Source organism: Castanea sativa, chromosome 1 (genome assembly GCF_040712315.1).
Source record: "Castanea sativa cultivar Marrone di Chiusa Pesio chromosome 1, ASM4071231v1".
In the NCBI taxonomy this organism is placed as follows: domain Eukaryota; kingdom Viridiplantae; phylum Streptophyta; class Magnoliopsida; order Fagales; family Fagaceae; genus Castanea; species Castanea sativa.
In genome coordinates, this window is record NC_134013.1 from 6,833,551 (window position 1) to 6,854,602 (window position 21,052).

A 21,052-nucleotide genomic window follows, 5' to 3' on the forward strand; every position below is an offset into this window, starting at 1 on the left:
ATAAGGATGTTCGTGAAATGGTTTGTACTCTGGTAGTGTGGTGGTTTGTCTCCATGCTTTATAGAATGCTCCTAAGTGGGAAGGGTAGTAAAAATCACATGCACCCTTTTTGACCTTTGGATATTTAGTATTTTAAAGTAAGTTGTAATGCAAATTTGATCTTACTAGTAGTGAAAGAATGTTGGTAATTAATTCTACTTTGGAAGAAGAAGAAGAGCGGTTTTATCTCTTTAAAAGAGACAGAGTGAAAGAAACAATAGAAAAACAAATGAAAATGTATGGATTGCGTTTTTAGTAGATTCTCGGTTAGTTGTGAGTTATCGCTTGAAAAATTTTGTATGTTTTTTTTTCTAAAATTGTTATTTGTAGACTTCAAGAGGTTTGATTGTATCTTGAAGATAAGTTTGTAGTTTTAAGTTTTAACGACTTATTGTGGAGGCAAAAACTGTCTAAAGAAAGTGATTTTATTGTATTTCCGAGCCATTTAAATTTCCTTGTTTGTTCATTAAAATTTATTGTTTCTTTCATCATTTACTCGTTTGATCTACAAACACTGAGTAGCTTATAATTTATTAATATATGGTCTTATGGTTGAGTTTTTCTATTGTAGATATATAGTTGAAACAAACTTTACTTTTAAAAAGACAAATTGATTCGAATTTTGTTGATGAAGAAAGCATTTCCATTAACAATGTGTATGTTGGAATGGATCCGGTGCACTACCTATCTTAATGATGATAGAGTTCTATTATTGTTGATGTTCTCCATAGGCAAGCTTACAATTGATTTTCTCTTTTTTTTTTTTTTAAATAGCAAATCTAATGTCATTTCTATTATTAACTATTGGTGTGTAGACTTTTTATTTTATTTTATTTTTTTACATTGTTTTGTTGAAAGAATTTAGTAATTTATTTTAACATATTCGTTACAATTTATTTGAGCATTTACTCTCTCTCTCTCTCTCTCTCTCTCTCTCTCTCTCTCTATATATATATATATATATATATATAGATAAACAAATTTTTTTAATCAAATTCAAACACAAATTAATAGAAGACCACGTAAAATAACAACAAAGGGCTTCTGTATATAATAATAATAATAATAATAATAATAATAATAACACATTCTCTCCTATAAACCATGCTTTTAAATTTTTTTAATAACATGTTTGCTTATAATATTTATAAATTATAATAAATTAGAAAATAAATCGTGCAGCCAATAACTAGTTTTATTAGATACTTTGTCATTTCAGATTATAGATTTTAAAGATGAACTAGTACTACTCAAAAAAAAGAAAAGAAAAATGAAAAGTCCTTTTAAGGAATGATGGTATGTCATGAATTATGAGGCTATACGTACGTATCCGTCATTTCTTTTATCATGAATCTTGAGATGGTATAGGTGGTGATTTATCATCCAAATAAAAACGTAGTATAAAAGATTAATTCAATAAAAATGTAGTGTTAAAGTCTATCATATATTACACATTCCAATTAAATAATACCACATTAGATTGTTTGACTAAAAGCATAAGGGCTACTACTGATAATCAAAATCTCATTTAACACTATTCAAATATTAAACAAAAACTACTGAAAGAGGAGCTACTGTTGTGGTCACAATTTGATTGGGCAACTCTTATGATAAATAAGAGATACTTATTTAACTTTTTGCTAAAAGTAAAAGTACCATAAATAAAAAGTAAAAGCAAATAAGTAGGAAACTCATGTGAAATCTATAAATAGTAAAAAGAAGAAGTAATAAGCTGATTTAGAGCATTCACACCAGTCCATTTATAGTCTTCTAAAATAGAAGAAAGTGCAAAATTTACACATTTTGAGCAAAAAAACACCCACATTAGTGGGTGTTCAAATGTGCAAAGATGTACAAAATCATCAACGAGCTACAGTACCCGTGTATATTTACACGGGTACTGTAGCTCGTTTATCCTTTCTTTATTATTTATTTCTCTCTCCTCTCTCCTCTCAACTCTCTCAGCTCACAACTCTCTCTTTCAACCGTGTCGTCTCACTCTCAGCTCTCTATCGTTTTATCTCTCCCCCAGTTCACCACTCTCACCTCAGTCCACTGATCAGGCCATCGATCTCACCTCAGGCCACCGATCTCACTGATCTCACCTCAGGCCACTGATCTCACTCATCGCCGATACAATCTTAATAGGCAAACGACGTCGTGGCGGAGCTTAGATGGTACGATCTCACTCGCATAAAACCTAGAAACGATGCCGTGGCGGAGCTCTCAGGGACGTGATGTGTGGGTTTTTATGGGTATTAATTTGCGGGGTATCTGGTTGATGGTGGGTTTTGATGGGTATTGGTCCGTGGGTATTGATCGGGTTGATGGTGGCTGGGATTTTGATGGGTGGGTTGAATGGGTTTGGGTGTGGGTGGCCGATTGGGTGGGCAATGAACGGGTTTGGGTGTGGGTGTGGCTCAATGGATTGGTGGGTGTGGTTTGTTGAAAGATGGGTGTGGGTGTGGCTCTATGGGTGTGGTTTGCTGAAGGATTTTGTTGAAGGGTGGCTGGGTGTGGTTATGGCTCGACGGAGAAGACGTAGAGAGGGCGGAGAAGGCACATAGAGGAGAGGGAAGGAAATAATAAAAATGTAAAAAGAATGAATATTTTATTAAATAAACGGGTAGAATAGATAAACTGATGTGGGTATTTTGTAGAAGTGGATGTGTAAAGTAGAAAAAGTAAGTTTTTTCTTGTAAAATAGACAAAAAATTTGAAGAGCTGATGTGGTTGCTCTTATAATCAAGATCTAAATAGTAAATACACACTTAATTATAATCTAAACCATAAATGAGGTGTTAGGCGTGGTAAAATCCATATAAAGTAGGGGTATTTAAGGTTATGGACCATTTAGCCTGAGTGGAATATGGATCTTCTAGCCCAAATAAATCAGTGGGTCATTTAGCCCGGTTTAGGTAAGTAAGGGCTATGGATTTTAAAGTCTGGCTTGTTCATGAGTCTCTCAACCCACTTAGATTTACTAGTGGCTTAGCCCAGCTTAAGTACGTACGGGTTTGCGGATCCTGAAGTCTGGGTTATTTGTGGGTCTTATAGCCCATTTAGATTTGCAGGTGATAATCACATCTTAAAGCCCAATAAAATAAGGTAAGAGGTTTGTATAAGACCCATATTGTGATTTGGTAAAAGAAAAATGAGGCCTCAACAAAGGCAAAGAAACTTGGATTGGTTTTTTGGAAAGACGTTGAAGTCTAGACTGAGTTATAAGTTATAATCCATTCAGCTAAACTCGTTTCAGTCTGGTCCTAGAGGTTTTCTGTGATGTTTAACTGAAAATTACTAATATAAAAGTTACATCTAAATCCATACCGAGCTTTAATCCTCTTTTACCATGATGTATATGGAATACGGATTGTTATTTATTTATTTATTTTTTCCGTTATCATATAGGAGTATGTGTTCTTTGATGAATATATTACTCAAAACTAGATAGTTTGTTTAATGAATATATTACAATGGTTTTTGAGTGGAGTTGTGGTGTACCTTGTGTTAGAATCTTTTTTCTTCTCCATTGTATGTTTGTTCTATATAAAAAAAAGAAGGAAGACTATTTGTTTAATGCAGGAAAATGAGTTAATGGGCCTGATCCATTCGGCCTCACCAACTATGCAGAGATGTGGCACTGTAATAGCCTAATAGAACGTTGAGTCAAGCCCAAAGCATACTACCAATTTATTTATTTAATTTTTAATTTATTTTAATGTTTTTAGAGAGTTTCAGGCATATCACCTGTTCTTGATAATAATTCTTTATCATTAGACTAAGATATCAGTTAGTTTTTGGTATAGGCAGGGATAGAACCCTAGATTTCTTAAGGTCTGTTTGGATATCGCTTATTGCTGAAAACTGAAAACTAACAACATTGTAGCAAAATAATTTTTAAATGTGTGAATAGTGTCGTGAGACCCAGATTTATTGCTTTTTTTTTTTTCGTTTTCCGTACTTGTGGGTCCCGTGCACTGACAAGACCCAGTAAAAAATGCAAACACCTGCTGCGGGACGCTATTCAAATCAATGCTTATTTAACCATTAAAGACTTTACTAATTGAGTTAATTAGAACCCACTGTGATGAAATCTCTATATACATCAATTAGCTCATTAATGTGTATTATTTAAATAAGACATATAATCATGAGACCAAAAGTAGCAGATGTTAATATACAATGGTATTATAAATTAGCATGTAGTGGGTTGGAAGAATTTTCTTCCAAAACAGTTTAGAGATAAACTTTTTTTTTATTTATTAATTTGTGTACAATTAATTGGTATTAGTGATGAACTTATGTGAAAGTGATATTATTTTAAAACAATTTGTCACATGTAACACGCTGGCATTGTCAATTCTATGATTTTTTTTTTTTTGTGGTATATACTAGTATTATGTTTCGATATGGCGAGGTAATGTAGTGTGCACGCAAGCATACCCGTGGGCACACTAGCATGCCCAACTCCTTTAGGCATGCTGGCATGTCCATGGCATCCTTACATGTAGGTTGCCAAGGCCATGACAGCCTAACATGGGCACGCCCGCAAGCACGCTGGCATGCCCAAATAACCTCCTTTGGGCATGTTGGCAGCCCTACATGCAGGTTGCCAAGACCATGATAGCTCAGTGTGGGCGTGCCTGCGTGCATTTAGCCTAGGCCATGGTAACCTAGCGTGGGCACGCGAACATGTCTTGCCTTGACTGCATGTCTAAATCAAAGAAATAAATATAAACTAAAGAAAATAGTTAGCAGAGAAAAAAAAAAAAGTTATTTCAAGTAAAATGCCAATATATGCACATGGTGTGAATTCCAGTTTTAATAAAAAACAAAATGTAATAAAATATTATAATATAGTTTAAAATAAATAATAATTTAATTATAATGAGATTTTGCCGTACAATTTATGATATTTATATTGAGCTACATAGTTCAAGCATGAAACTTATGATTGCTCTTACCACTAAAATAAAAAAGGGTAAATTGCGTATTTTATACATATTCTTTATATCATATTTTGATTTGGTTCTTAACTTTTTAATTGTGTCAATTTAGTTCATAACATTTCAGTGTTGTGTCAATTTAGTCATTACTATTATCTTTTAGATGAAAATTGTTGACGTGACAAACATCCAAAATAAAAAATTAGTTTATTGCCACATTAATGGAAACTAATTTTTTATTTTTGGCAATTTATCACATCAACAATTTCCATCCAAGAGATAGTGACAATGATTAAATTGACACGACATTAAAAGGTTAGAGACCAAATTGACACAATTGAAAGGTTAAAAACCAAATTGAAATATGATATAAAGGATAGAGATCAAATATGCGATTTACCCAACAAAAAATTTATGGTTATTGTTAAATTGATGTAAAATAAATAAGGATTATATATGATATTGGATGCTAAAGTTTAGTTCATTAGGGAATTTCAGTCCATAAACTTAATATTAGGCCCTAGAATTAATTTTGTAGCAATGCAATTTGCTCCATTCCACAATCTTGACGTTATGTTTAATAATCGGTTATAAAAAAAGAAAAGAAAAGAAAAAACACCATATTTAATAATCAGATCATTGTATTTAATAATCAAAGACACCATATTCAACAAGCATTCTAGTGGCCCCTGATCAGGATATGGCGATAGAGATTCTATCTCCTCGTGACACATGCAAAACATCATTGCTGCAAATTATTTATCACAACATCAAATATATCATTTCTCTTGAAACCCTAGGTTCTCTTTCTCTAGGAATCAAATAAAGAAACGCCTATACTATATAAAAGAAGATTCTCCTATTTCAACTGGATTTTTATGCGGTTCAAAAATACCCTCATTAATGAATGGTAACTTCATTTAAAGATAGGACAAAACTACATTATTGGTCCCTGAAATTTACCCTCTAAGCATAATTCGTCCCTTAAGTTTTAAGTGAGTACTATTAGTCCTTCAAGTTTAAAAATTAAGCAATGTTAGTCCTTTTACTAACTATGGTTAGTTTTATTGCCTATGTGGCTAATGGAATAATGACGTGGCATGTGTCAACTTAGGTGTCAAAAGATACGTCACCTATTTAATGATAAGATTGTCATATAATCTTTAATTGATTATTATTTATTATAAAGCTAAAATGCAAAACTAACCCTTTAACTTTCTTTAGATTTCATTTAAGTCATTTAACTTTGCTTTCATTTATTTCAGTCTTCTAAGTTTCAGATTTATTCAATTAAGACATTTCCGTTAACTTTTGTTAAAAATTTTTGGAAAAAAAAATCTGGAAATTTTTTTTCAATCATTAACTAAATTTTTTTAATTTAAAAAATTTGAAGAAAAATTTATAAAATTGAAATATGAACCACAACATATAACAAAAGTTGATAAAAAAGCCTTAATTGAATAAACTTGAAAGTTAAAGGATTGAAATGAACAAAAGCAAAATTGAAAGATTGAAATGAAATTTGAAAAATCTTAGAGACTCAATTTTACATTTTACCCTTATTATAATAATTAAAAAAAAAAAAAAAACTGCTTGGCTTTAGAATTTTGGCCTCCCTTCCTCCCCTATTTTTTCCTTTCTCCACTTTGCTGTCTTTTGGTCCTCCAATGGAGTCATCAAAGCACCTCGAAAAGCCAACAAAGTTATGCTGACAAAGTGAGCAGATCTACCCTCTCTCTCAAATCTGGATCATTGACCATAAATCCTTCCTGTTAATAGGAGTAGTCTGAGATTGGGGGTAAGAAACCCAACAAAGATTTTTGCAATAAAAAAAAAAAGCCGATGATCCCACAGAGATTGATTTTGGGCTTTGCAAAAACTTAAAAAAAAAAGATCTAAATATAATACCTAAAATCATTCAAATATTTGAAGACTAATAAAATAGATTTAAATAATTTTATGTCATTTGTAGATCCTTGGAATTAATAAAGCTTAAGAACAAAATAATATAGAGAACTCTAAGGATTAGCAGTTGACGGTGATTGGTGAAGGACATAGAGATGCTTGTGTTGGCTAATAGAGTAACAACAACTGTTTGGAACAAGAGGAAAGAGTGGCTAACAATGGTGGTGGCAATGGCAGCAACACCTGCTTGGGAAAAGAGAAGAGAAGAGGAAGACGAAGGGTTGGCTGGGTCCCAATGAGTCACATGCTAAGTTGGCAAATTCACAAACTTACACGTCAGATTATAAAAGTTATAATATGACACATCGATGTAAGAATAAAATTTATGGAAGTTATCAAAACGATTAACATAATCCATTTTTTAAACTTAAGGGACAAATAATATTTATTTGAAATTTTATGGACCAATTATACTTATAAGGTAAATTTCAGGGATCAATAATGTAGTTTCACCAAAAATTATGGTCATAAATATCAAATAATAAATTTAATTTTGAATTCAAAAAGAAAATTTCTAAAATTTAAGAATTTTTTTCCATTACGTTCAAAAAAGAAATTATAATTACTGATTATCTCTAAAGTTTATCATTTTTATTTGTTTTAAAAATAAAAATATATATTTCCAAATTATAATAGATATAAATTTTTAACCTTTACCAAAAAAAATAAAAGAGCCTCTAAGTACACGCTCAAACATTACAGACAAAATGCGATTAACTTTTCAAATAATTGGTGTGGCTAGTGCTTTTTGAAAACATTTTCAATGTTTTCATTTGGAGTGAGAGAGAAGGAAGAGAAAAAAAAGAAAAAAGATTCTTGATCCATTTCTTTGTTGACTAGTCTTGATTTTTGGTACGTGTTTGGTTGCCAAGAAATTGGAAGTAAAAAAAAAATAATAATAACGTAGTAAATTGAGTTTTCTTTTTTAAGTCATTTTTAAAACATTTTTTATTTCTTGAGATGAATTTTATTTATTTATTAAAATGTTGATGTAGTTTTTAATGTTAATTAACTATTTTTTATTATTATTATTTTATTAATCATGTATATACCAAACAATCATTCATTAGCCATGCCATCAAGTTCCATCACTCCACAAGGATCGAAGTAAAATTTTTGGCGTAAATGCACTTTTAGTTCCTACACTTTGACGTTTTTTCATTTTAGTCCTTATATTTTAATTTTACCATTTTTAGTCCCTAATTCAATTAACGCGTTCCATTTTGGTCCTTTTCGTCAGTCAACCGACAGAGATAGCTGAGCTGGCTGCCGGAAGAATTAAAATATTATAAAATGCCACATCATCCATAACACGTCAGAATATAAATTTAAAAAATTAATTTATTAATTTTAACTAAATAATAAAAATAAAAACAGAATTATCAATGATCTTATTGCTCAAATTCACAGATAAGATCATTGATGTCAAATTTCAAAGAACACGAAGAACACAAAAACAAACCCAGAACCAACCAATAACCAAACACAAACTCAAATTTAAAAACACAAAGAACACAAAAACAAAATAAAAAGAAGGAATTCAAAATCCCAAAATGATCTTATTGCTCAAGGGTTTCTGGGTTTGGGAGAATTTGATATCAATGATCTTATTGCTCAACACAAATCCAGCTCAACCACAAACCCAACTCAAACACAAACCCTATCCTCCAATAAGAACCTACTTTGCCTCCCTATATAAACTCTCCCAAACAAACCCACCAACCTCTTCGTCACATTTTTTTCATTGCAAGCTTTTTCACATTCCGAATCTCTCTCTAGAATTTTCACTCTCTCTCAAAAATCAATGGCACCCACAAAGGCAGAGAAGAAGCCAGCGGAGAAGAAGCCAGTGGCGGCGGAGAAAGCTCCGGTGAAGGCCGAGAAGAAGATCATGAACAGCTTCATCTACGATATCTTCGAGAAGCTCGCCCATGAGTCATTGCGATTGGCTCGGTACATCTCCATCATCACAAGGAAGAGATGGGGTTTCTGAAGTCTCCAATCTACAAGGTAAGAGCATCTTGAATGGCGCTAAGATGGGGTTTCTCTCTTCTCAAGATCAGCTTTGCGTGGGTGGGCTTTAGACCGGTGTGGGGTCGTTGGGGTTATGGGTGGCTGTGGGTAGTCGTGGGGTTGTGAGTTTTGCTCGTTATGGGTCTTATGTGTGTTGTGGGTTGGTGTTGGTGTTGATGGGTTGTTGTTGCTATTGGTGGATGTGGGGTTTTCGTTGTGGATTGCCGTTGCTGTTGTTGGTTGCAGGCGATGGGAATTTGGCTGTGATTTGTTCTATGGGTTCGGATTTGGTTGGGTTTGGTTTTTGAAAGTTTGGTGTTGTTGGATTTTTTCTTCTTGTTTTCATTGATGTCTGATCTGGGTTTGAGTTCTTGGGTTTGTGTTCTTGTTTTCATTGATGTCTGATCTGAGTTTGAGTTATTGGGTTTGTGTTCTTGTGATGGGATTGATTTTTTGGTTGCTGGGTTTGATTTGGAAAGAATGTGAAGAACAATTGAAGAATGATGAAGAACAATTTTAATTAATTTGAATTTTAGTTTTTAATTTAGTTTTTATTTTTATTATTTAGTTAAAATTAATAAATTAATTTTTTAAATTTATATGCTGACATGTCATGGATGATGTGACATTTTTATAATATTTTAATTCTTCTGGCAGCTCAGCTATTTTTGTCGGTTGACTGACGGAAAGAACCAAAATAGAACGCGTTAATTGAATTAGGGACTAAAAGTGATAAAATTAAAATGTAGAGATTAAAATGAAAAAACGTCAAAATGTAGGGACTAAAAGTGCATTTACGCCAAAAATTTTCTAAAATCAAATTGAATTTTTTTAAACAAAAATACCAAATAAAGTAGTTTTTAATGTTAATTAAATATTTTATTATTATTATTGTGGGGAGTAAAAGGACCCAAGTGGGGATATGGGCCTTTGGGCTGTAACATGGAGGGTCGACCTGCTCCAGGACTAAACTCTATGAGTTGGCCCATACGCCGAGGATACAGCCGAGGGAGAGTTTCACCTCGGACAGATCCAAGAGAACTCAAGATTTCATTATAAAGGTCAAGGCACAACTCTGGAAAGACTAATGGTTAAAAGGGGACATCCTGAATCTTCTAGATGCACCAGTATTAAATAAAATATCAAGAGTAAAGGCTGCCACCTCCGCATTAAAGGCTCTGCACCTACCTCCCTGGCCGCATTAATGGGGAGGTGACCCCTGAACAGTGAGGTGGAAACTTCTAGTCACTGTTCAAAAAGTATCAGGGAAGGAAGTATAAAAGGGGGGTAAAGGCCAAGGAGAAGGGGGATCGAAAACTAAGAAAGAAAATTAAGAAATTGTAATCTTTAAGGAATAAAGAGGAATAATAAAGAAGCAGTCCTCGGCTCGAGTCCGAGGAGATCCTTTTACAATTATCGTTTGTTATTTACCTATATTTGTTTCTAAAAACCTGTTATCAAGCTCCCAGCACTTCTAACCTAGGTTTGCCCCACACTCTACAAATTTTATCATGTTTAAGGCTCGTCGTTGCCGTGATTGTCGTAAGTGCAATTGTGCACTTACAATTATTATTAATCATGTATATACTAGACGATCATTGGTTAGCCATGCCATCAAGTTCCATCACTCGACAAGGACCCAAATAAAATTTTTCTAAAACCAAATTGAATGTTTTTAAAACAAAATACTAAAAAAGTAGTTTTTAATGTTAATTAAATATTATTATTATTAATAATAATCATGTATATACCAGACAATCATTGGTTAGCCATGCCATCAAGTTCCATCACTCGACAAGGACCCAAATAAAAATTTTCTAAAATCAAATTGAATGTTTTTAAAACAAAAATACCAAAAAAAAAGTTTTTAATGTTAATTAAATATTTATTATTATTATTTTATTAATAATGTATATACCAGACAATCATTGGTTAGCCATGCCATCAAGTTCCATCACTCGACAAGTACCCAAATAAAAATTTTCTAAAACCAAATTGAATGTTTTTAAAACAAAAATACCAAAAAAATATTCTTTAAAATATAAGGACAAAAATTTAATTTTTTGTCCGATCCTGAGGGGACTATTTTATCTCAAAATTAATTGATAATAAAGAAGATACATTCAAATTTTTATAGCACTACACTCAACATTATTCTATTTTAAAGTGATTATAGAAAGTTAAATTAAAATTTCTCAACATAATTTTGGCTTTGTTTAAAAAAAGATATTTTCTTGTCTTCGGATATTATCCAATCTAATTGACTTGACCCCAATAAATTCTTGAGTCATCACTCAAGAAAGCGACAACGAGGTTCCCTGGTACATTTCACCTACTAACATTCGTAACTTTTTGACCTAAATAATTATGAGTGACAAACATAAATTATTAGAAGAGGTTAGAAATTGGATAAGTACATGCCGACCTACCCGCCTGGGTCCAAATTAACAATCTCGATCCAATCTTGAATTCTATTATTTATTGGGAATTGTTAATCCCACAGACGAAAAGCTGAGATATACGTACCCTTATTACACACTAACAAAAGTTTGTCTGTGCATCCATTAATTTCAACTGTTTCAGCTGGGTGTTGAATCTAGTAAGCATCTTTTTGTATATTTTTCTTTCTCTATGAAAAAGAAATTTTATTACTGAACTTTGAATCATTAAGTAAAGGCTAAAGTCTTCTATAATTTTTGTCGAACTACAGTGCAATATATAGAATGTCTTGCATTGCCAAAAAGAATTAAGCCACTGTCAAGAGGCTTTGTAGCTTAACTGATGTTGATGCCCTTTTTTTAATATCATGGGCCAGCAAACAGAACCCCAGGCCTGGTGGGAAAAGCCCAAGAGAGCAGGGAAAGAAAGAAGAATCGGCTAAGTGGCCTAAAAAGAGGACTTGTTGCAAAATTCCTCTAGCAGAAGCCTGGTCACCTACAGTTGAGAAAAATGGGAGAAAACAATCTTCACCATGAAGCCCATAAGAAAAAGCAAAAGCGGCCCCACGAAAGGCCCAAAATGTATTAAAGAAAGAGGAAGCCCACCAAGAAAAGCCTCTGCAGAATAATCCATGAATTGCAAATAAGCCCAAAAGTACCAAACCTTTCGTATAAAAGAAGTGGACATTGTTTTTATTATATACTAGTATATGTTATGATATGATTTTAACATGGGCTTTTCCTCTTTATATATATATAAAAAAAGGGCTTTTATTAGAAGAACAAGAATTCTCTAGCAAGCGTACACCCAAAGATTCAACCCGATTTCGTTGCAAAGGTCTTTCATTCCATCTACCAATCAAATGGAAGATGGATTGAAAACCATGGTAGCAGTGACGGAGTCAGAATTTTAGTTTAGGAGGCAAGATCAAAAGACAATAATAAAAAAATAACCTAACATTATTAATTGATATTAATAATAAAATTATAAACAAACAATAATTGTCATACAAAGCCTATCAAAATTAAACAATTGTAAAATAAATAAACAATTGTAAAACATCTAATTCATAGTTATTGATGATCAATCATCAAAGTAAGAGATTAATCTATGTACATAAGGTTTAGAGATCTAATTTGATTCCTCAAAATAAATTGAGGAAATAAATTTCAACTTTTCTCTATTCTTTTAATTATTTAAAATTTTGGATTTAGGGTAGAAACTCAAATTTTGAAACTATGAAAATGCAAGAGATGGAGGAGGAAAGAGTAATGGACATTTTAATGCTTTAGTACCATACAAGATATTATTAGGTGTAATTAGAGCTCCATGGGCAGAACTTCAAACGAGAAAAGAAGGAAATTTAGGTAAGTGAAAAAAGAAAATGATAAAAAGAGTAAATATTGGTCAAAAGTGTAAACAGCTTTAACAAGTTTAGTTTGGTGGCATTTATCTTGTGTCAGATTGTTTAAAGTGGAAGGAGTTGTTTTTGTAACACCACAAAATCTCAAAATATTTTTTTACAAAAAATTGAGGTGTTAGTACATCATTGGTCAGAATAAAATAAAATAAATTATTTTGAGATTCATCTCAACAAAAAATAAGAATAATGTGAAAATATTATGAGATTTTGTTGTGTCTCTAAACTTTCTCAATTGAAAAATTTGTTATTTTATTATTTATTACATGTCATTTACAATTTGTTTAGGAAAACTGTTTCTTTTTTTTTAAACAAACTATTTCTTTGTTTTTTTTATTTTATGTCAGGAGCTAACTCACTTTACATAAGCATATATATATATATATATATATATATATATATATAATAGACTTTTTAGGACAAGTCAGAGGGGGCAGGTGCCCCCCTCACCCCCCCAGGGCCGGCCTAACAAAATTTGGGGCCTAAGGCGGAAATTTTATATGAGGCCTTTTTATATGTAAACATTAATTAAATAAATATATATAATACAAATTAAATTAAGACTAATTTGATGTAAATACAGAAATTGATGAATAATAATAATTAAACTAAGGTTAATTTCATACAGAGAATTGAATATCATAGTTGAACCATAAATTTAAACAAAAAGAACTAGAAAAAGTATTTTTTTTTTTTTTAAAAGAAACTTACTATAACTTGGATATATAACTATGCATAGTTAAGTACAATTGTAACCTAAATTTTAATTTATATATTCTTTTTAAGAGAAAGAGATAGATAAATATTATTTGGAGCGTGGTTTTGTAGGATATTAGTTTACAAAAATTAAGATCTCAAACTATTAGAGGAGATTAGTCATCATTGATGTTCTATCACATTTGCAGCATTTTATTTTGAAACATTTTAGGGTTTCAATTGGTTTTAATTTCTATTGGTCTCCTATTTTGGAAGCCTTGTTAGAAATGAATAATTGGTTTAAAAAATGTTCACAATATAATGTGATAATGACTGTAATTGATAAAATTCAACAACTTAATTTATTTGTGTTTGAATTAATTTTTTATGTGATTGGTGACATGTTAGTTAAATTTAAACTTAAACCTATAGTAAAATTTGTAGTATCTTTAACATCACTTAAAAAATAAATACTAATTATTTAAAAAATATTATATTTTTATAAAATTTTGGGCCTTTACAAATGGAAATGAGGCCTTCTTTTTTAGTAGGGAATTCTTTTTTTGGTTGTGGGGCCCTAGGCCTAGGCCTAAGTTGCCTAGGCCTTGAGCCCTCCCCCCCCCCCCCCCCCTCCCCCCTGCATGGTAGTAACAAGTGGGACATCATCATTCATCCTAGTGAATCACATAAACCTACTGCAAATGATTTTTTTATTTTTTACTTTGAAGGATTCAACAAACGAATTATTAAATCTTATCCTATCTTGTCAGGGTAGTAACAAGTGGGACATCATCATTCATAACTAGTGAATCACATAAACCTACTGCAAATGATTTTTTTATTTTTTACTTTGAAGGATTCAACAAACGAATTATTAAATCTTATCCTATCTTGTCAGGGTATGCAAAAAGATACATTAAACACATCAAAAGATCAACGATGGTAGGCCATGTCCGGCCTTAAAATAACAATTGCATAGAAGATGCATTCCTCAGATAGATATTGATCCAGGCAAGATACAGATATGAAATATGTCAATTGTCAATCTGGGATCTGTTCTTTTACAAGTTACGAGTAACCAAAAATATCCATCTCCTAAAACAGATTAAGCTACAATAATGGACTTCCTTTTACCACATCTAAACACCAATATTATATCTGGATTGATTGCCATATTCATCGTTTCCTACTTTATCAACAGGAGGATTGGTTCTGCTAAGAGGAAAAAAGCACCAGAAGCTGCTGGAGGATGGCCTCTAATTGGTCACTTGCACCTATTCACTGGATCCCTGCTCCCCCACATAAGTTTAGGAGCCTTAGCAGAAAAGTATGGACCAGTGTACACAATCCGAATTGGGGTTCATCAAGCTTTGGTGGTTAGTAGTTGGGAAATAGCTAAGGAATGTTTCACCACCAATGATGTGGCCGCATGTTCTCGCCCCAAATTCATTGGTGCTAATCACTTTAGTTACAACTATGCCATGTTTGGGTTCAGTCCTTATGGTCCTTTTTGGCGTGACATGCGCAAAATAGTCGCTTTGGAGCTACTCTCAAATCGTCGGCTTGAGTTACTCAAAGATGTTAGAGCCTCAGAGATGGAGACCTCTTTGAAAGAGCTGTACAAGGTCTGGACCGAGAAGAAGGATATTGGGTCAGGTTCTGTTTCTCTAGAGATGAAGCAATGGTTTGGGGACTTGACACTCAACGTGGTTCTTAGAATGGTTGTTGGAAAGCGATTCTTTGGTGCCATGGCTACAAGTGATGAGAAAGAGGCACCTAAGGCTCGTAGGTGTCAAAAGGCTTTTAGGGACTTCTTTCACCTGTTGGGTTTGTCTCTTGTGGGAGATGCTATTCCTTGGCTTGGATGGTTGGATTCATTATTGGGAGGACATGAAAAGGCCATGAAGAAAACAGCGAAAGAGATGGACTTTTTGGTTACTGAGTGGTTGGAGGAGCACAAGCAGAGGCGAGCTTCAGGTGAGGGTAAGGGGCATCAGGATTTCATGGATGTCATGCTTTCAATCCTAGAGGGTGTTGACCTTGCTGGATTTGATGCTTATACCGTCAACAAAGCCACATGTTTGGTACGTATACCTAAGTAATATAAAATGCTATATGTATCTGAATCAATTATTTGGGAATAATTCTAGGGAGAAATCTAATTTCACATTACCACATCCAACAACATGTTGATGCTCATTCGTGTGATTGTGAGTAGTTGACACTTTCTGTCTATTTTATTTACGTGGATTTATCACTTTTAGTTAATCATTTACAATCGCATAAATCAACCAATTATAAAATTAAATGTAAAAATTGGTGTGTCTATAATAATGTTGATTATTTAGGAAACTTTACAACTTTTTGGTTTCTTTTGAGTAAAAATATTTTTATTATTCTATATTTAATTGTGGCTTGAAAATGAGAAAAAGAAGAAGAAGGTTTTTGTGAGGAAAACAGATCCCAAATGAAAAGAAAAAGCCTTATGGAAAAGCAGAACCTAAGTTTGAAATCTACCTGACAATTTAGGTGGAACTAGTGACTTGTGTTGTGTGGTGTCATATAGAGAAAAAAAAAAAAAAAAAAAGAGTAAAATTTCAAATGCCTGTCAACCGTTGGCCTTTGGAGAGAGAGAGAGAGAGAGATTATCATTTGAAGATTTTTTTAATGATGATTTGAAGTTTATTTGTGATGGTCTGTCAAGTTTGTAATGTTCTAGTAAACATTTTCAATTTTTTTAAAGAGTAAGACAACGTTTTCGGCTCAATTGGGCTTGTTTTTCCTTGATCATTGAAAATGTTTTCCATTGATGTGTGTTTTTTACTATAATAAATACTAAAAACATGTGGAATTCGCTTTCCACTTAAACAATTGCAGCCTTAGATATCTTGATTTAACAATACTAGCGAGGATAAATTATGTGCACAAGCATATATGTTTAAACAATGACAGTAATCTTAATTATTTACATCAATTATGTTTGATCAAAATTAATGTAAGAAATTCTAAATAAATGATCTCAGCTAAGTAGATTTGTGTTTAAGAACCATTAATTTTGGTTATGAACAACTTCTTTAAATATATATATAAAAAAAATTTATACCATACAGAATATGATAGCAGGAGGCAACGACACAACCATGGTTACCTTGACCTGGGCACTCTCACTATTATTGAACAATCGCCACGCTTTGAAGAAAGCCCAAGAGGAATTGGACATCAAAGTTGGTAAAGGAAGACTAGTGAATGAAGCAGATATCAATAACTTATTCTACCTTCAAGCCATTATCAAAGAGGCACTAAGGATATACCCACCTGGACCACTTTCAGGACCAAGAGAGTTCCATGAAGACTGCACCATTGGTGGCTACCATGTCACAAAAGGCACACGTCTAGTGGTCAATTTGTGGAAGATCCAGACAGACCCTAGTGTGTGGTCTGACCCATTAGAGTTCAAGCCAGAGAGATTTCTCACTACTCACAAAGATGTTGATGTGAGGGGTCAAAATTTTGAGCTCATACCCTTTGGTAGTGGTAGAAGAGCATGCCCTGGGATATCTTTTGGCCTTCAAATGCTGCACTTAACTCTGGCTAGTCTCATACATGCATTTGAAATCTCAACCCCATCAAATGCACCGGTTGATATGACTGCCACCTTTGGATTAACAAACATCAAATCCACACCACTTGATGTGGTTGTGAAACCACGCTTGCCATCAAATCTTTTTGAATAAAGTTTGCTTGTGGAATATACAATTCACATCAAGATCTTCGGAGTATTGCAATTTGATTTGATGAAATGTTGTCTCGGTATTTTTCTAGCTACTTTCCTTTGCATAATATTTGCTGCTTTGTAGAATATGCTCAGTTTGGCTTCTTTTTTTGGATAGAGATGCTCAGTTTGCTTAATTATCCGTTGTGATAAGGAGTAGAAATTTATAGTAAGATTTCACTCTCTCCTTAAGTGGAACAAATAATTTATCCACGAAACTTCAGCAATCAAAGGAATTAAAACTTGCATTGTGTATGCAATTTGATCAAACTCTTGGTCTAAGAGAGTGTGTTTGAAGAGTGGTAACAAAATAAAATGGTAAACTACAAGTTTGGTCCTTAACTTTTTTTTACGCGATATATTAATTTGATCCTTAACGTTTTAAATGTGTCAGTTTAGTCCTAAACTTTTTGGTATCGTGTCAAAATGGTCTCTGTCGTTAAGTGATGAATGAAAAAGGTTGACGTGGCTAACAGTGAATTAAAAATAATATGATATGATGATATGACATATTAGGATTGGAGGGTGTAAAATTTGGATTTTATACCACATCCTTATAGAATTTATTTTCTTAAAAAAATATAATGTGTTAAATTTCTAATAAAATTATTGACAGCAGAGTTGCATCAAATCAATTTGAACAGCATGTGAGATACATCATACATTCAAGAATATCTTCTAATAAGTTCTATCCACGCTACTTCATCCTCTACAAATTGTGCATGCATGTCTTGATAAAATGTGAACGACAGTATATGCTTCCCCTTTTGAGTGCGTTTTGTTGATTCTTTATTTGTTGAATGAACTCTATAAAAGGAGTACTCAAAATTTATTTTTGGACTAATTACAACTTACCCACTTGTGGTTTGGCCAAAATTTGAGTTGCCTATCCGTGGTTTGAAATTTAACACTTTACCCACTTGAGGTTAGCCTAGTTAGGATTTTGTAACGTATTACTGTTAAAAATAGGGCTAAATATGTAATTTTGCTCCCATTTTATGTCTCTCTCTTCCAAAATGTAAAAAACATACAAGAACAAAGGAAAATAAGATCAAAAAGTGAGGGTTTATTGAAAATTATGAACAAGAGCTACCTTCTGAATTCTATAAGACCTGAATGGAATTGCACCCACTCGTTTAGATAAAACTGTGCAATGCATTTTGTAGAAATCTATAGTCTGTACTATTGAGTCTATGACTAAAACAAAAAGAAAAGAAAAGGAAAAGAAAGTGAGAAAAAAAAAAAAAGGTGCCTCAAATCATTGAACACCACATTATGGAACGGAACAAATACTCTGAAATCAAAACACATATGGGTAAAGTAAGATTGAAAGGCAGCTTTCTTCAAGAGCTTCATGTGGATTGTGGGGTATCAATTCTATCCCAACACATTTCCGTAATTTTGGAATGTGGTTAAAAATTCAGGTGCCCAGATTTGGAGCCTTCCAAACGAGCATAATGTGTTTGGATCTTTATAGGCTCCATTATTATACTATGGTGTCTATGCATTTAAAGTCCACTAAGAAGCAAAGGGAAATATTAAGGGTCTGTCCGTTTGGGTGAAAAATAGGGAGAATGGAAAATAGAAGAAGGAAAATAGGGTAGAAAATATTGTTTTCCATTGTTCGTTTGGGGAATGAAAATAGGAAGGAGAGAAAATTGGGGAGAAAGTTTTCTCTCCGGGCCCACATTTTTTTTTCCTTCCAAATCGGAAGGAAAATCTGAAGAGAAAAGTGTTGTGGTAACACTTTTACAAAAATACCCTCTTCCCACCTATTTTTTTTTCAATGTTCTCTTCTCTCTCTCTCTCTCTCTTTTTCAACATGACCTGATCTTCAACGTTTGTTTGTTTTTTTTCAACGTTACCTGAACGTTCTCTTCTCTCTTCTTTTTTTTTTTTTTTTTTCAACGTGACCTAATCTAATTTTTACATTATAATAATAAAAATTTATATATATGATGTGATAAATTTTATATTATGTAATGAGTACAAATAAATCTATTTCTTACATATTATGTAACAAGGGTATAACAGTCAATTTATATAAATTATATTTTCCATCCTTCCATTTTTCTCTCCAACTGAACACATAAGAGGAAAAACTAAATATTTTCCATCCTCTCATTTTTTATCCTCTTACAATTTTCCATCCATCCACTTTTCCACTCCTCCAACTAAACGGACCCTAAAAATGAGACTAATGTCTGTTCTTAATTTTTACTAAACCCTCACTCTTTGATCTTGTTTTACCTTGTTCTTTTATTATTATTATTTTTAATGTTTTGGGAGGAGAGAGACATAAAATTGGAGAAAAATTACATATATAGCCCCAATTTTTAACAGAAGTGGGTTATGAAATCCTAACTGAGCTAACCTCAGGTCGGTAAAGTGTCAAATTTCAAATCACGGGTAGAGAATTTAAATTTCGGTCAAACCACAGGTGGTTAAGTTGCAATTAGCCCATTATTTTTTGATATAGAAGTATAGAACCTCAAAATAAGCTAAAATAAACTCATAAAATAAGTTGTTCATTTGGTTAAAATATTGTTTCTATTCTTTCTACCCCTTTTATTTTAAATGAAGCAAGGAAAGATGGCAATACAAGGTTTAGTCCCTCATGTTATATGGTCTTTTAATGTTCATTTGGGTTTTGGGTTTTTATGTGGTCTTTTAATATTGTGAGTGATTCCAGGCATATACAACCTACATAAAAGATCAACCTCAGGCAGCCTGTTGACGTAAAAACAAAAAGTTATGTTGTTGGGGGCATAACCACATAAATAAATTGCTATATTTGTTATGTCTGTTTTCATATTTAGTGTCACAGTTTTGTTTTTGTTTTTGTTTTTTTCCTTTTTTTTTTGAGAAAGAAGTTGAATAATATTATTAAAAAATATTGGCTAAATCAGCCTGAAATATAGGAAAAAGTTTTGGTGGAACATCCTCCATCCACACTAAAAGTTTGGAATATTAATAGCATGTCTAACCAACCTATGAGCAACATAGTTTGGTTTTGCTATATTGGTAGTTCTAGCAATAATAAGTTGTGCAATGTGATATTGGCATCACTATTTTTTACTTTTTTTGGTACCCTTGCAACTTCTTGAAACATACAAATATATATGCATTATTTAATCACACATCCCTACATTGTGCAATGCTTGAATGAATTTTTTATAAGTTTTCTACTTTTATTTGTTATTGGCCAGAATATGTGACTTTTTAAAAATAAATGATATATATAGTAGGCAAGATCACCATTGAGCTATTGTAGGCAATGAGAGTTTTAGTAGGGATGGCATTAACAGAACAAAATCCTTGGTCCCTTTGTAAGTGTTTGTTTCCTATTAATTTGTTTCTTCTCTTTGATTTGTATATTTTGGGATATGCTTTTGGTGTTATTGAAATTGTTTTGGATCTTGATAAAAGCTTATAGGAGTTGAGATTGTTAAATTAGTTTCACCATCCCATTTCAGTTTTCAATTTACTCTTCTACCATATTTTTAGAAATCTGTGCATATAGGACATAAATAAGAAAACTATAAAGTCAGTACTATTATTCAAATGATTATTCAAAATGAAAATGGCATTGACCTTTTTCAAAAGCCAAGAATTTTGTAGGTTTAATCAATATTGTTAGAGATAGTTGTGGTTCTCCTATATAGCCCATATAGTGCATTAATTCCTTGCCAAGACCCATTGTGGATGGCTGCTATGGCTTTGTTGAGAGCATCACATTTGCTAGCATTAATTCACTTG

At 32.6% G+C, this 21,052-nt stretch overlaps 1 protein-coding gene across 1 annotated transcript; it reads left to right on the forward strand.

The window, feature by feature from the left end:
- The first annotated feature begins 14,459 nt into the window (after nucleotides 1-14,459).
- LOC142621587 (cytochrome P450 CYP82D47-like) lies at nucleotides 14,460-17,635 on the forward strand. Its single transcript, XM_075794882.1, has 2 exons — nucleotides 14,460-15,605; nucleotides 16,632-17,635. Exons 1-2 carry the CDS (start codon nucleotides 14,640-14,642, stop codon nucleotides 17,253-17,255), a joined length of 1,590 nt encoding a protein of 529 aa, XP_075650997.1. The 5' UTR covers nucleotides 14,460-14,639; the 3' UTR covers nucleotides 17,256-17,635.
- Nucleotides 17,636-21,052: the final 3,417 nt, after the last annotated feature.